This window comes from Eschscholzia californica, unplaced genomic scaffold (genome assembly GCF_041429995.1).
Source record: "Eschscholzia californica isolate CP2 unplaced genomic scaffold, dmEscCali1.0.p SCAF_4, whole genome shotgun sequence".
NCBI lineage: Eukaryota > Viridiplantae > Streptophyta > Magnoliopsida > Ranunculales > Papaveraceae > Eschscholzia > Eschscholzia californica.
This window is the reverse complement of record NW_028238461.1, coordinates 53,197,220-53,211,901: the sequence shown is the minus strand read 5'-3', so window position 1 is coordinate 53,211,901 and position 14,682 is coordinate 53,197,220. Positions and strand designations below refer to the sequence as shown.

Sequence of the window (14,682 nt, the reverse complement as noted above, 5' to 3'; positions counted from 1 at the left end):
ATAAATTTATGCTTGCAACCAAACACACCACCAAGTCTTGCTGACAACAAGTCAAATACTCTGTTTTTATAAAAGAGAATATAAAAAAATGTCGCTTAAAGTTTTAAATCAAATAAATAAACACCAACTTGCAGGAGAAGTGAACAAACCTAAACTCTCTCTCTCTCTATTTACAAGAGATGCAAAATTTTATCACTTTCATGAGAATCTGTTTGTGTTTGTGATTTTGTAACGGTAATGGCGACATCAACAAAAGATGTTGCTAATTGTCTAGTGTCAATCTTCTTCATCTTCTGTTGCTTCAATCCCATCATAAGCGACGATTCGATTGAAGTTGAAGCAACGCACAAAGTTCTATCTGAACTTAGATCTGTAAATAAAGTGGGTAGACTTTATAGAACTGGTTATCACTTTCAACCTCCTAAAAACTGGCTTAATGGTAACTTTTCTTTTCCCTCCTTACCAATCAAACTTATTCTCTATTTTCTTATTATCTTTCTCCATTGACCATCTTTAAGCTTATTTGATTGCTCAGTAGGTGTTGTTCTTCAATGTTTATTGTTTTGTTTGACCATTTGAGAAGACCCATTTCGACTTTCATCGGTATCTAACTATATCGTTTTCTTTCCTTGATTGTCATTCGAAACTCCGCAACTACTAACTAACTAACAGACCCAAATGGTAAGTTTATCAAACATTATTCATCTTCATTTGCTTCCATGGCTATTTGAATTTTTATGTTCTTACTCAATCTAGTATGTATTTTCTTCAAAATGAAACAGGTCCAATGTATTATAATGGAATTTACCATCTTTTCTACCAGTACAACCCAAGAGGTCCTCTTTGGGGCAATATTGTGTGGGCTCATTCTGTTTCAACAGATTTAATCAATTGGGCTCCGCTTGAACCCGCAATTTTCCCTTCTGAACCGTTTGATATCAATGGGTGTTGGTCTGGTTCGGCCACTATCCTCGACGGGAAAAAGCCCGTTATTCTCTACACTGGCAACGATAACCAGAATCGTCAAGTTCAGAACCTTGCTATACCAAAGAACTTGTCTGATCCATTTCTTAGAGAATGGATAAAGCCCGATTATAACCCGGTTATTAGGCCAACTGATGGCATTAATGTGACAATGTTTCGGGATCCGACAACTGCTTGGTTGGGCCAAGATGGGCTTTGGAGAGTGTTAATAGGTAATGGGGAAGGTAAGAAGGGAATGGCATTGGTTTATAAGAGTAAAGATTTTAGTAATTGGACTAAAGCTCAAAATCCATTACATTCTGAACCAGAAACTGGTATGTGGGAATGCCCAGATTTCTTTCCTGTATCGTTAAAAGGGGATGAAGGGTTGGACACTTCAACGAGTGGGGACGATATTAAACATGTCCTCAAAATGAGCCTTTCTCCAGTAGAAGATGATTTCGATCATTATATGATTGGTCGTTATTTCCCGAACGAGGATAGGTTTGTACCTGATAATGTTACAAATGATTATACGACCGGCCTAAGATATGACTATGGGAAATTCTATGCATCTAAGTCGTTCTTTGATTCAGCAAAAAGTAGAAGGATCTTGTGGGGATGGGTTGCCGAATCTGATACCACTGCAGAAGATGTTGCTAGAGGCTGGTCTGGCATTCAGGTTGGTGTTTGAGTTCCTTCTAGCACTGACTTCCATATCTTCTAGTATATCCTTCTCGGCCTCTCGGGTCTAAATGTGTATTGCGTTTTTCCTCACAGACAATTCCGAGAACGCTATGGCTTGATCAAAATGGAAGACAACTCCTTCAATGGCCTGTCAAAGAACTAGAAACTCTAAGAGAAGGCGAAGTCCAGATAGCGGATAAACTGCTCACTAAGGGAAGTCATTTTGAAGTTCAAGGAATAACAGCTGCGCAGGTATGTCAAGTCAATATATGCAACCGTTAAAGCTCTGAATCGAAAAATTCATAGTCTATTACTTGACATCGGTTTTTTGCTTTTACCTTACTAGTTACTATGATGCTAAAATTTTCACAGGCAGATGTTGAAGTTATGTTTCATTTGCCAAGCTTAGAAAATGCCGAAGCATTTGATCCTACTTGGGTTAACGCAAAAGAGCTTTGCGGTAAAAAGGATGCTAGTATGGAAGGAGGGATCGGACCTTTCGGTTTGTTAACTTTAGCTTCTAAAAACATGGAAGAATACACTTCAATTCTTTTTAGAGTTTTCAGAGATCAAGACAAACATGTAGTTCTTATGTGTTCTGGTGGTACAAGGTTAGCTAAAAACAGTCTTATATAGAGTATAACATTTGCAACTTCATCACTCAAATATGAAACTTCATATATTACTAACTTGTTGTTTTCTGTATTGGAAACAAAAACAGGTCCTCTTTAAAACCAGATATTAATAAACCCTCTTATGGAGGTTTTGTAGATATAGATTTGAAGGATGGAATGATTTCTCTAAGAAGCTTGGTATGGTTTTTCAATCTTTCAATACTTGTATCCATGGCTACCTAATCACAATTTGTCTTGCCCAAAATACTTTCAACTATCCTTTGGGGGCTAGGCAGCCGGACACGTGCCTGGCGTGCTCGCCATAAACGGGCCGACAAGGCCACTGAGACGGACCAGTCGTTCCGCACAGGCACTCGCCTTAACGGTCCCCAATGCTTATACGGTCCGTTGTGGAGGCCTAGCTTAAAATTATCGATTTCCCCTTAATTTTTCTATATGTCATCAAATAAAAACACTCGCGAATTTTTTATATTGCAGATAGATAATTCGGTGGTGGAAAGCTTTGGTGGCGGAGGCAAAACTTGTATTACGTCGAGGGTATATCCTACATTAGCAGTAAGAAAGGATGCTCATTTGTATGTGTTTAACAACGGTACCGAGACGGTCAAAGTTGTTAATTTGAAAGCATGGACAATGAGGAGACCGAAGATGAATATAAACACACCAACGAGACGGAAATTAGATGATTAACTAACTTACGTAATTTTTCTTTTGTTATGAATGCCCGGACCATGTCCTTGTATCTGATTTTGTTTGAATATGATTTATTTACTTTGATGTTATCCACATTCGAATTGTTCGAAGATGCAAATAGTTATTCTACTTATCACCAGTGTTCATAAACTAAAATGTTTAAATTTTGAGTGAGAAAATTAAGAATGACTTTGCTTTTAAAAACTTATTAGGTGTTTCTTTATTAATAAAAATGAAAATTGATAGTCATTCCCTAATCAATGCTTATTGGCTACTTTAATTAAACACTTACCCTTCCACTCTATTAAAACAAATTAATTGACTTAATAGACTTGATTAAAAAACTGTCACCTAAAGTTTAAAAAATGAATATAATATTATAGATGACTAACTAGCAACAACTCTCTCTCTCTCTCTCTCTCACACACACACACACACACACACACACACACACACACACACACACGCAGAAAAGGTGATTAATCAATTTGTGAGAATCATCTCTGTTTGTTGTTCTGTAATTACTTCAATGGCAACAGCATTGTCAAGAACTGTTAGCTATTCTTTGATTTTGATCCTTCTATACTTCAATCTCATCCCAACCCACGAATCTTGGGTCCAAGCATTTGATGATGATAAAGTTGAATCAGAAATCAAATATGTAACAAAATCAAATGAAGTTGAGGAACTTCTCAAACCCAGTTTTCATTTCCGACCTCCGAAAAACTGGCTTAATGGTAAGTAACTACTTAACCCTCATGCCATCACTTGATTCTCTTCTTCTGCTCTACTAATTTGTAGTATCTAAATATGATATCTAACTCGTTTTCTTTTTTTTTCGTTGGATGGCACACAAATCCTTGCAATAACAAGCAGACCCAAATGGTAAGTTGATATACCTTAACTTTTTACCATCTTTCTTTGATCCATCATCTTCACATTTCTTGTTTCTTGACTGATAACTTCAAATTGAAACAGGGCCAATGTACTATAATGGAATCTACCATATTTTCTACCAATACAACCCAAGAGCTTCAGTATGGGAAGAAAAACTTGTTTGGGCACATTCTGTTTCAACAGATCTAATCAATTGGATACAACTCGAGCCGGCCCTTTTCCCTTCAGAATCCTTCGACATTAACGGTTGTTGGTCAGGATCTGTAACTATTCTCCCAGCAGGCAATGTACCCGTTATACTCTACACAGGCTGTGATTCAGAGTTCCGTCAAGTTCAGAACATTGCTGTACCAAAAAACTTATCGGACCCTTTCCTTAGAGAATGGACAAAGCCAGATTACAACCCCGTTATCATCCCAACCGATGGCATTGATGTGACGTCGTTCCGGGACCCAACTACTGCCTGGATGGGCCAAGATGGGCAATGGAGGGTGTTGATAGGTAGTCTGATGGATAATAGAGGACTAGTACTTCTCTACAAGAGTAAAGACTTCATTACATGGATCCAAGCTGATTACCCATTGCATTCTGAACCCGGGTCCGGTATGTGGGAGTGCCCGGATTTCTTTCCGGTGTCTCTGAAAGGGAACAAAGGGCTAGACATTTCGGTTGGTGGAAACGGTGTTAAGCACGTTCTGAAAGTTAGTCTTTCTAGTACGCTTCTCGAACTGTATACTGTCGGTCAGTATTTTCCGAATGAGGATAGATACGTACCTGATAACACTTCACCTAATGACTTACCGGGCCTAAGACTTGACTACGGGAAGATTTACGGATCTAAATCATTCTTCGATTCGTCAAAAAACAGAAGAATCTATTGGGGATGGGTTAACGAATCTGATACAGAGGCAGATTCTATAGCAAAAGGCTGGGCTGGTATTCAGGTAATCCTATACATTTATTATGTCTTTCTAGTTTCCTTTTTCGTTTTCATTTTCAAATGTCATGTCAATCTGTGACAGGCAATTCCGAGGACTTTATGGCTTGACCGAAACGGAAGACAACTCCTTCAATGGCCCATTGAAGAACTTGAAACTCTTAGAGCAGATAAAGTCCAGTTGAAAGAGATACCTCTCCCAATGGGTAGTCTAGTTGAAGTTGAAGGAATAACAGCTGCACAGGCTGATGTTGAAGTAACATTCCAATTCCCAAGTTTGGATAATGCAGAGGAATTTGATCCAACTTGGACTGATACGGAATGGCTCTGTGGCGAAAAGGATGCTAGTGTTCAAGGTCGGGCAGGACCTTTCGGTTTGTTAACTTTGGCTTCTACCGATTTAGAAGAATACACAGCAGTTTTCTTTAGAGTATTCAAAGCTCAAAACAAGCATATAGTGCTTATGTGCTCTGGTGGTAAAAGGTCATCTTTAAAACAAGATCTATATAAACCCTCTTATGGGGGTTTTGTAAATGTAGATTTGAGTGATGGAAAGCTTTCTCTAAGGAGCTTGGTATGGTTTTCAAACTTCTTTCTTATATAAGTTTTTTGTGTTCGGTTGGTTACTTGGTTTCAACTTACAAATGAAGTTCATTGTGTACTTATGTTCTATTTGCAGATCGATAAATCGGTGGTGGAAAGTTTTGGTGCCGAAGGAAAAATATGCATTACATCGAGGGTTTATCCAACACTGGCTGTGGGAAAGGACGCTCATCTATACGTGTTTAATAATGGCACTGAGGCCATTAATGCAAATAACCTGAAAGCATGGACGATGAAGAATGCCGAGATGAATCTTAACAAGGAGCAGAGTCTTAGGATTGAATATTGATAGCTTGTTGTATCCCATTAAGTTTTACTAAGGGAATCGAGCATTTATATATTATTATTATTATGAATTCCACTCCACTTGTGAACTCCATCACTCTGTTTATGCTTCTTGAGAATAGTCCCATATGGAGAAAAAGAAGACTTATTACTAATTCCAGTGGTTCTCTATCTAGCACCAAGCCTTAGCAGTCATCGATATTGTCCCCGCTTTAACCACCTCACATAGGTATGAGGTTTTGTTTTTGGCGAAAGCACTACAAGCCCACCCAAAAGACCTCGTTACTTACTAAGCTTGAGCGTACACCTATAGCCCAGTCTCTGGACACTCTTGCGAGCAATGTGGGACTATTACAATTTAAAACAAATTAATGGGACTTAATAGACTTGTTTATAAAATTCTCACCTAAAGTTGTAATCGAATATAAAAATGTCGACGACTGACTCAAGGGATTACTTCTCTCTCTGTTTCAGTCTTAAAGAGATCAGGAGGTAATTTATCCAGACAGGGACTATCTCTGTTTGTTGTTCACTGATCAACTTCAATGGCAACACCATCGTCAAAAACCGTCGCTTATTCTTTGATTTTGATATTATTATATTTCAATCTTATCACAACCCATAAAGCTTGGGTCCAAGCATTCGGAGAAGAAATTGAATCAGAAATCAGACATGTAAGTGGATCAGATGAAGTTGGGGATCTTCTCAAACCAAGTTTTCACTTTAGACCTCCTAAAAACTGGGTCAATGGTAAGTAGGAACTACTTAACTCTCATACCCATCAATTAACTTCCTTCTCTTGCTCTTATCTTTTTCAACGGTGTCTAACTAGTTTCTTTTTCGTTTTTTTCTTTGTCCAATGGCATTTTCGTTGCAAAACTAACAGACCCAAATGGTATAACTTGATCTATCTGAACTTTTTATCATGTTTCTTTGATCTTTCAATGTCTTAAAATGGCTAATGACTCCAAATTATGAAAACAGGGCCAATGTACTACAATGGAATCTATCATCTTTTCTACCAACACAATCCCACAGCTCCAATTTGGGAAGAAACCATTGTTTGGGCACATTCTGTATCAACAGACTTGATCAATTGGATGCAACTCGAGCATGCGCTTTTGCCTACAGATTCGTTCGATCTTAAGGGGTGTTGGTCCGGATCTATCACTATCCTCCCAGGAAATGTACCTGTTATACTTTATACGGGTAACGATTCAAAGAACCGTCAAGTGCAGAATATCGCAGTACCAAAGAACCTATCAGACCCTTTCCTGAGAGAATGGACAAAGTCCGACTACAACCCGGTTATGATCCCAACCGATGGCACTAATGTGACCTCGTTCCGTGACCCAACTACTGCCTGGTTGGGCCAAGATGGGCAATGGAGAGTGTTAATAGGTAGTATGATAGATAACAGTGGAGCAGCACTTCTATATAAGAGTAAAGATTTTATTTCATGGACCCAAGCTGAAAATCCATTGCTATCTGAACCTGGATCCGGTATGTGGGAGTGTCCAGATTTTTTTCCAGTATCGTTGACGGGGAAGAAAGGATTAGACACATCGGTGGGTGGGAACGGTGTAAAACATGTTTTGAAGGTTAGCCTTTTCGATACGTTTTTTGAACTCTACACGGTTGGTCAGTATTTTCCAAACGAGGATAGCTATGCACCTGATAATACTTCAGCTGCTGATACAACGTGGAGAAGACTTGATTATGGAAAGTTTTATGCATCTAAATCATTTTTTGATACGTCGAAAAACAGAAGGGTGTTGTTGGGATGGGTTAATGAATCCGATACGATGGCAGATTCTATAGCAAAAGGCTGGGCTGGTATTCAGGTAATATCCTATACAGTTTTTTGCTTTTCTTGTTTTAGTTTTCGTTTACCCAATGTCATGTAAATCTGTATATATTTATAGGCAATTCCGAGGACTTTATGGCTTGATACAAATGGAAAACAAATCCTTCAATGGCCCATTGAAGAACTCGAAACTCTTAGAGCAAATGAAGTCCAATTGAAACATATACCTCTCCCAAAGGGTAGTCTAGTTGAAGTTCAAGGAATAACAGCTGCACAAGCAGATGTTGAAGTTACATTCCAATTGCCAAGTTTGGAAAATGCAGAGGAATTTGATCCAACTTGGATCGATACGGAATGGCTCTGTGGCGAAAAGAATGCTAGTATTGGAGGTGCTATCGGTCCTTTAGGTTTATTGACTTTGGCTTCTAGCAATTTAGAGGAATACACTGCTGTTTTCTTTAGAGTTTTCAAAGCTCAAGACAAGCATATAGTGCTTATGTGCTCTGGTGGTAAAAGGTCATCATTAAAAGAAGATCTATATAAACCCTCCTATGGGGGTTTTGTGGATGTAGATTTGAGTGATGGGAAGCTTTCTCTAAAGAGCTTGGTATGTTTTTCGAACTTCTTTCTTATATAAGTTTTTGTGTTTGGTTGGTTACTTGGTTTCAACTTTTAAATGAAATTCATTGTGTACTTACGTTATATTTGTAGATCGATAAATCGGTGGTGGAGAGCTTTGGTGCCGAAGGAAAAACATGTGTTACATCGAGGGTTTACCCAACACTTGCAGTAGGGAAAGACACTCATTTATACGTGTTTAATAATGGTACTGAGACTCTTAATGTTGACAATCTGAAAGCATGGACGATGAAGAACACCAAGATGACTACTAGCATGGAGGAAGGTTTAAGAAGTGATTAATAGATTGTCAAACTCCTAATAAATTTTACTAAGTTAGTACTCAACAAGGCTTTGAGTATTCAGAATTGTCAACAACTCATCATTCACAACTTAATTAAAATGTGAAATTGAAGATAAATTGTTTTGGTTTTTAATTTAGGGTAATTTTAAGGCGCATCCTTAAAGTGTTATTGGCGCCCCGTTCCTTCAAAATCTCAGTTTCCCTTCAGAAGGGCGCCAATAACACTTTGAGGGGGCACTTTTAAAAGTACCCTTTGATTTATTTGCTCGTAAAATCATAAAACATATACGTATCAAGTATATTGGATAGGTGTACTAATTTCAAGAGTACAGCAGATAATAGTTTGAGGAAGGAGAAAGAGAGAGAGGGGCGGGGACAAATGAGACTCGCTAACAAATAACTATTCCCTTTCTGCAAAGGAGTCTCGTCTTTTTCGAGAGGAAAAGGAAATACTAGATGAAATAACAACTTCAAACACGAGGAGAAAAAGATAAAAAGAAATTATATATTAAATATCTCGTTTTCCCTCCTTATAACTCTTTATCTTTCTTACTAATAAAAAAAGAGTTAATTCCTATATGACCCCCTACTTTGTGACCAGCTTCCTTTATGGCCCTTTTTTTTCGTAAATTCAAATATGACCCCCTATTTTAAGATAAATGTCATTACTACCCTTCTTAATTCTAAATTTAAAACAATAAAAAAATTATTTCCACCTCACCCCTCTCTCTCTCTCTACCTCATCTCTCCCAACACCTCACCCCTCTCTCTCTCTCTCTCCAATTCACCTCTCTCTCTCTCCAACTCTCCTCTCTCTCTCTCTCCTACTCACCCCTTTCTTATCCGGCCACCTTCAAACTTAAAAAAAAAAAAAAAATTCTCTCTCCTCTCTCTCTCTAAATTTTTTTTGTTTTAAATTTTAGGCATTATATTTGTCAAACGGATTCATAATGGGTATAGAACGAGAAACAATACCGTTTGACCAAGTAAAAAGAGGAAATATAAGAATTAGAGTAACAAATTCATATGTTACTTTTCCTCTCTCATTATAATAACTGAATCTCTCTCATTATAATAACTGAATGGAGCAACATATATGGAGAGAGAAACTTCAATAATACTCCTTTTGGGCATGTGATATACATGATTTATGGAGACCATTTGTCTCTCTCTCTATCTAACATGTATGAACCTAATATATAGTTCCTGTTGACTTTTTCCACTGGTTTCATTGCCGTATAAATTAATTTTGTGAGAAGTGGGTACCGACTAATATTTTGTTGTTGAAGTATTGATTTTGCTTCTATTATTTAACATCTCTTCTTGATCAAATGATAAACATGCTTGAAATATATTATGCTAGAGATGTTAATGATTAGTCAAATTTATTAGTAGTTGTATTTGATTGAGTTATATGCCTTAAAGATTGGGTATGAAGTCAATTTGTTCAATACATACATATATAAATACAACCTACACTATGGACATGAGGACTAGTTCATGATATGGAAATATTGTCATTTATTTGGGCATTACATATTTTAAGAGTAGCCATAGCATCTTGAAATATGTGAATGTGCGATAGAAAATTCTATTTTATCGCATCAAGTTAAAATGACATTCCAATTGCAATGTAATTTTTGATAAATAATTATTTTGCCCCACAGGGAGATAATTATTTTGTAAAATTATATTGGAATAAGATAGTAAAATAAAATATCAAATGTGAATTTTCTATGCCCACAGGTATGAAAATTTTACGGGTTTAATATTTTATTATACTAGTCTTATTAATAAATTATAGTAAATTCTTATGCGGTTGTAGCCTCTGCCCACAGGAAGGTTATAATTTACTACTAAATTGACATTGGTTGATTTAGAATAAAGTTACATATTTCATAGCATGAATGTTTCTTTTGCAGCTATTTCTACTGCTTTTATGAATGATACTTCCCGTATTCCTATTTTATGTGGTGATAATTTCTCGGATTGGAAAGACAGTGTTCTCTTCACTTTGGGGTGTATGGACTTGGATTTGGCGCTTCGTGTGGATGCACCACCCGTCCCCACGGAATCAAGTACGCCTCAGGAAAGGTTGGACTATGAGCGGTGGGAGCGATCTAATCGCCTAAGTTTGATGCTCATTAAGTCCCGCGTGAATAAGAGTATTCGGGGTTCAATACCTGATTGCCCTCACGCAAAAGACTTTCTCAAAGCGGTTGAGGAACAATTTGTTCACTCAGATAAGGCACAAGCCAGCACCCTAATGAAGAGACTTTCAGACAAAACTTTTGACTATTCTAAAGGAGTGCGTGAGCACATTATGGGGATGAGGGACATTGCTGCTCAGCTGAAACCCCTTAAAGTTGAGATTCCTGAGTCATTTTTAGTTCATTTGGTACTTAACTCTCTTCCTAAAGAATATGGGCCTTTCAAAATCTCCTACAACACACATAAGGAAAATTGGTCAATCAATGAACTTCTGACCATGTGTGTTCAAGAGGAAGAGAGGATGAAAAATGAGAAATTTGAAAGTGCCCATTTTGTTTCTCATGCTAAAGGAAGTACCAAGAAGGGCAAACGTGTCAAGAATGTGCAGAACAAAGAAACTATGCCATTAAAGCATCATGGCAAACGGGTGAAATGTTTCTTCTGCAGAAAGGCTGGACACGAAAAGAAAGATTGCCTGAAGTATAAGAACTGGCTTGAGAGGAAAGGTAATCTCATATCTTGTGTATGTCATGAATCGTTTTTTGTTGATGCCCCAACTAATACTTGGTGGATTGACTCTGGTTCTACGATTCATATTGTTAATACCATGCAGGGCTTTCTGGACCTAAGGAAGCCGAAAGGAAATGAGGTTGGCATCTATTCCGGAAACCGGATGCGGTCTCAAGTCGAAGCTGTGGGGACTTTTAGATTCATTTTGAAAACCGGCTTTGTGTTAGATTTAAACAATGTTTTCTATGTTCCATCTTTTTCTAGAAACTTGATTTCTGTTTCAAAACTTGCAGATGTTGATTATGAATTTTTATTTAAGAAACCATGTTTTCGTATTGTGAAAAATAATTTTTCTGTTGGTGGTGGAACTTTAATTGATGGTTTGTACAAAATTGATCTAGACCCCACTTTCGAGCATAATTACTTAAATATGCATGCAGATGTTGGTATTAAACGTAATAGGATCGATGAGAACTCCTCTACATTATGGCACAGGAGATTAGGTCACATCTCCATTGAGCGTGTAAAGAGATTAGTGAAAGATGGAGTTTTAAAAACTCTTGATTTTACTGATTTTGGTACTTGTGTGGACTGCATAAAGGGAAAGCAGACAAACAAGACCTCTAAGGGTGCCAAAAGGAGTTCTCAGATCCTCGAGATCATACACACTGACATATGTGGACCTTTTCCTGCCCCATGTCTCAACGGTCAAAGATATTTTATCTCCTTCATTGACGACCATACAAGATTCATGTACCTTTATCTTCTGTTTGATAAAGCTGAAGCTTTTGATGCTTTCAAAAGTTTTAAAGCAGAAGTAGAAAAACAAAAGGACATGAAAATAAAGATTGTAAGGTCTGATAGAGGCGGGGAGTATTATGGAAGGTACACAGAAAATGGTCAGATGCCTGGTCCATTTGCTAGGTTCCTTGAGGAAGAAGGCATTGTTGCTCAATATACAATGCCTGGCACACCACAACAAAATGGTGTAGCCGAAAGGAGGAACCGAACTCTTATGGACATGGTGAGGAGCATGATTAGTAACACTAATCTTCCTTTATCCTTATGGAGTGAAGCCTTGAAAACCGCAGTGTACATATTAACCAGAGTTCCATCTAAGGTCGTTCCTAAGACACCATTTGAATTATGGAACGGATGGAAACCGAGTTTAAGTCATTTGCACATATGGGGTTGTCCTGCAGAAGTGAGAATTTACAATCCTCACATAAAGAAATTAGATCCAAGGACAACCAGTGGGTATTTCATTGGCTATGCAGTTAACTCTAAGGGATTTAGGTTTTATTGTCCTTTACATTCCCAAAGAATAGTTGAGGCTAGAAATGCTAAGTTCTTTGAGGATTTTGATTCAAGTGGGAGTGATATTCCTCGACTGATAGAATTTGAGGAAACACGAGAGGAACCTGAGTTGCCTGTGGATACTAGAGATTTGGTCATTGTGCAAAGAAGTCAACCTGACATAATTGCACAACAACCAACTTTAGAGCAACCGGTTCATGAAGAACAAATCCCACAAGAACCTGTTCCACAAATTAAGCATGAAGATGTGGTTCTAAGGAGATCCTCAAGAACAAGAAAACCAGCTATTTCTAGCGATTATCTGGTATATCTCCAAGAGTCTGATTTTGACATTGGGCCTAAACGTGACCCAAATTCATTTTCAGAAGCCATAAATGGAGAAAAATCTGCACTTTGGTATGATGCCATGATGGAAGAAATGGAATCTATGGCTAAAAATCAAGTCTGGGATCTCGTTGAGTTACCGAAAGGGTCTAAGGCCATTGGCTGCAAATGGGTTTATAAAACCAAAAGAGACTCTTCCGGAAACGTCGAACGATATAAAGCTAGACTTGTAGCTAAAGGTTACACTCAGAAGGAAGGCATAGACTACCATGAAACCTTCTCTCCAGTTTCTAAGAAGGATTCATTGCGGATTATTATGGCTTTAGTAGCTCATTTCGATCTAGAGCTACACCAAATGGACGTTAAGACAGCATTCCTTAATGGTCATTTGGGAGAGGAGGTATACATGGTTCAACCCGAGGGTTTTCGTGACGAAAACGATCACCATTTAGTCTGCAAGCTCAGGAAATCTATTTATGGACTAAAACAGGCATCCCGCCAATGGTATTTAAAGTTTCACAATGTTATAACCTCTTTTGGTTTTACAGAAAACATTGTCGATCAATGTATATACCTTAAGGTCAGTGGGAGCAAATACATATTTTTAGTCCTATATGTAGATGATATTTTACTTGCAACTAGTGATTTGGGATTGCTACATGAGACTAAGGAATTTCTTTCTCAGAATTTTGAGATGAAGGATTTAGGTGAAGCCTCTTATGTCATAGGCATAGAGATTCACAGAGATAGATCTAAAAGATCCTTAGGATTATCTCAGAAAGCCTACATCGAAAGAATTTTGGAAAGATTCAGGATGCATAACTGTGCAACACTTGTAGCGCCAATCGCTAAAGGGGAAAAATTGACTTTAAGTCAATGTCCACAGAATGCATTGGAACAGGGGGAGATGAAAGACATTCCATATGCATCAGCAGTAGGCAGCCTTTTATATGCACAGGTCTGCACAAGACCTGATCTTGCTTTCGTGGTGGGACTGCTAGGAAGATACCAAAGCAATCCCGGGAAAGAACATTGGAAGGCTGTGAAAAGAGTTATGAGATATCTGCAAGGAACTAAGGACTACAGACTGACCTACGGATATACTGACCATCTGGAGCTGGTTGGATATTCGGATTCAGATTTTGCGGGATGCGTGGATTCAAGAAAATCTACTTCGGGATATATCTTTCTTTTTGCTGGAGGAGCTATATCTTGGAGAAGTACCAAACAGACCATCCTCGCAACATCTACTATAGAGGCAGAGTTTATTGCATGCTATGAAGCAACGACACAAGCAATATGGTTGAGAAACTTTGTTTCAGGTCTCAAAATTGTCGATACTATAGAGAGACCATTAAAGATCCTTTGTGATAATTCTGCTGCGGTTTTCTTCTCTAAAAACAATAAGAGTGGAAGCAGAAGTAAGCATATCGACATAAAGTACCTTCTTGTCAGAGATAAAGTTAAGGAACATGCGGTGGCCATTGAGCATATCAGTACTAAGTTAATGATTGCGGATCCCATGACTAAGGCGTTGCCGGCACAAGTGTTCTTAGATCATGTGGAGCGTATGGGTCTTTGTTAACTTATGTAATGCTTGACATGTACTTTCTTTGACTATTTAAGGTGTTCGGTTATTTTGAATAAATAGTTTTATTCGTGCACATAAAGAATAACCATCTTATATCCATTGTGATATTAAAGGAGGACCTGAGTAATTTTGTCAGAAATTACTCATTCGGAAGTTATGCTCATCAAGTACTTAGTTAGAGAGCATAATGCATTGTAATACATGGAAGGAAGCATTCACTTATCAGAATGTGACCGCTATGATTCGTGTGATATGTTCTTTAATTAAGAATGAGTGATATCCCAATCTAAGTGTTTGTTT

The 14,682-nt window shown here is 37.8% G+C and overlaps 3 protein-coding genes across 3 annotated transcripts; all 3 read left to right on the top strand.

Moving 5' to 3' along the window:
- Positions 1–110: 110 nt before the first annotated feature.
- Positions 111–3,111, top strand: LOC147546093 (beta-fructofuranosidase, insoluble isoenzyme 1-like). Its single transcript, XM_086633645.1, has 6 exons — positions 111–439; positions 783–1,645; positions 1,744–1,902; positions 2,023–2,261; positions 2,372–2,462; positions 2,763–3,111. Exons 1-6 carry the CDS (start codon positions 238–240, stop codon positions 2,973–2,975), a joined length of 1,767 nt encoding a protein of 588 aa, XP_086489771.1. The 5' UTR covers positions 111–237; the 3' UTR covers positions 2,976–3,111.
- Positions 3,112–3,961: 850 nt separating this feature from the next.
- LOC147546092 (beta-fructofuranosidase, insoluble isoenzyme 1-like) lies at positions 3,962–5,774 on the top strand. The gene is made up of 3 exons (XM_086637648.1): positions 3,962–4,819; positions 4,898–5,386; positions 5,492–5,774. The coding sequence occupies exons 1-3, from the start codon at positions 3,962–3,964 to the stop codon at positions 5,702–5,704; spliced, it is 1,560 nt and encodes a 519-aa protein (XP_086493774.1). The 3' UTR covers positions 5,705–5,774.
- Positions 5,775–6,245: 471 nt separating this feature from the next.
- On the top strand, positions 6,246–8,428 carry LOC147546091 (beta-fructofuranosidase, insoluble isoenzyme 1-like). The gene is made up of 5 exons (XM_086635894.1): positions 6,246–6,450; positions 6,587–6,595; positions 6,685–7,544; positions 7,626–8,114; positions 8,219–8,428. Exons 1-5 carry the CDS (start codon positions 6,246–6,248, stop codon positions 8,426–8,428), a joined length of 1,773 nt encoding a protein of 590 aa, XP_086492020.1.
- The last annotated feature ends 6,254 nt before the right edge of the window (positions 8,429–14,682 follow it).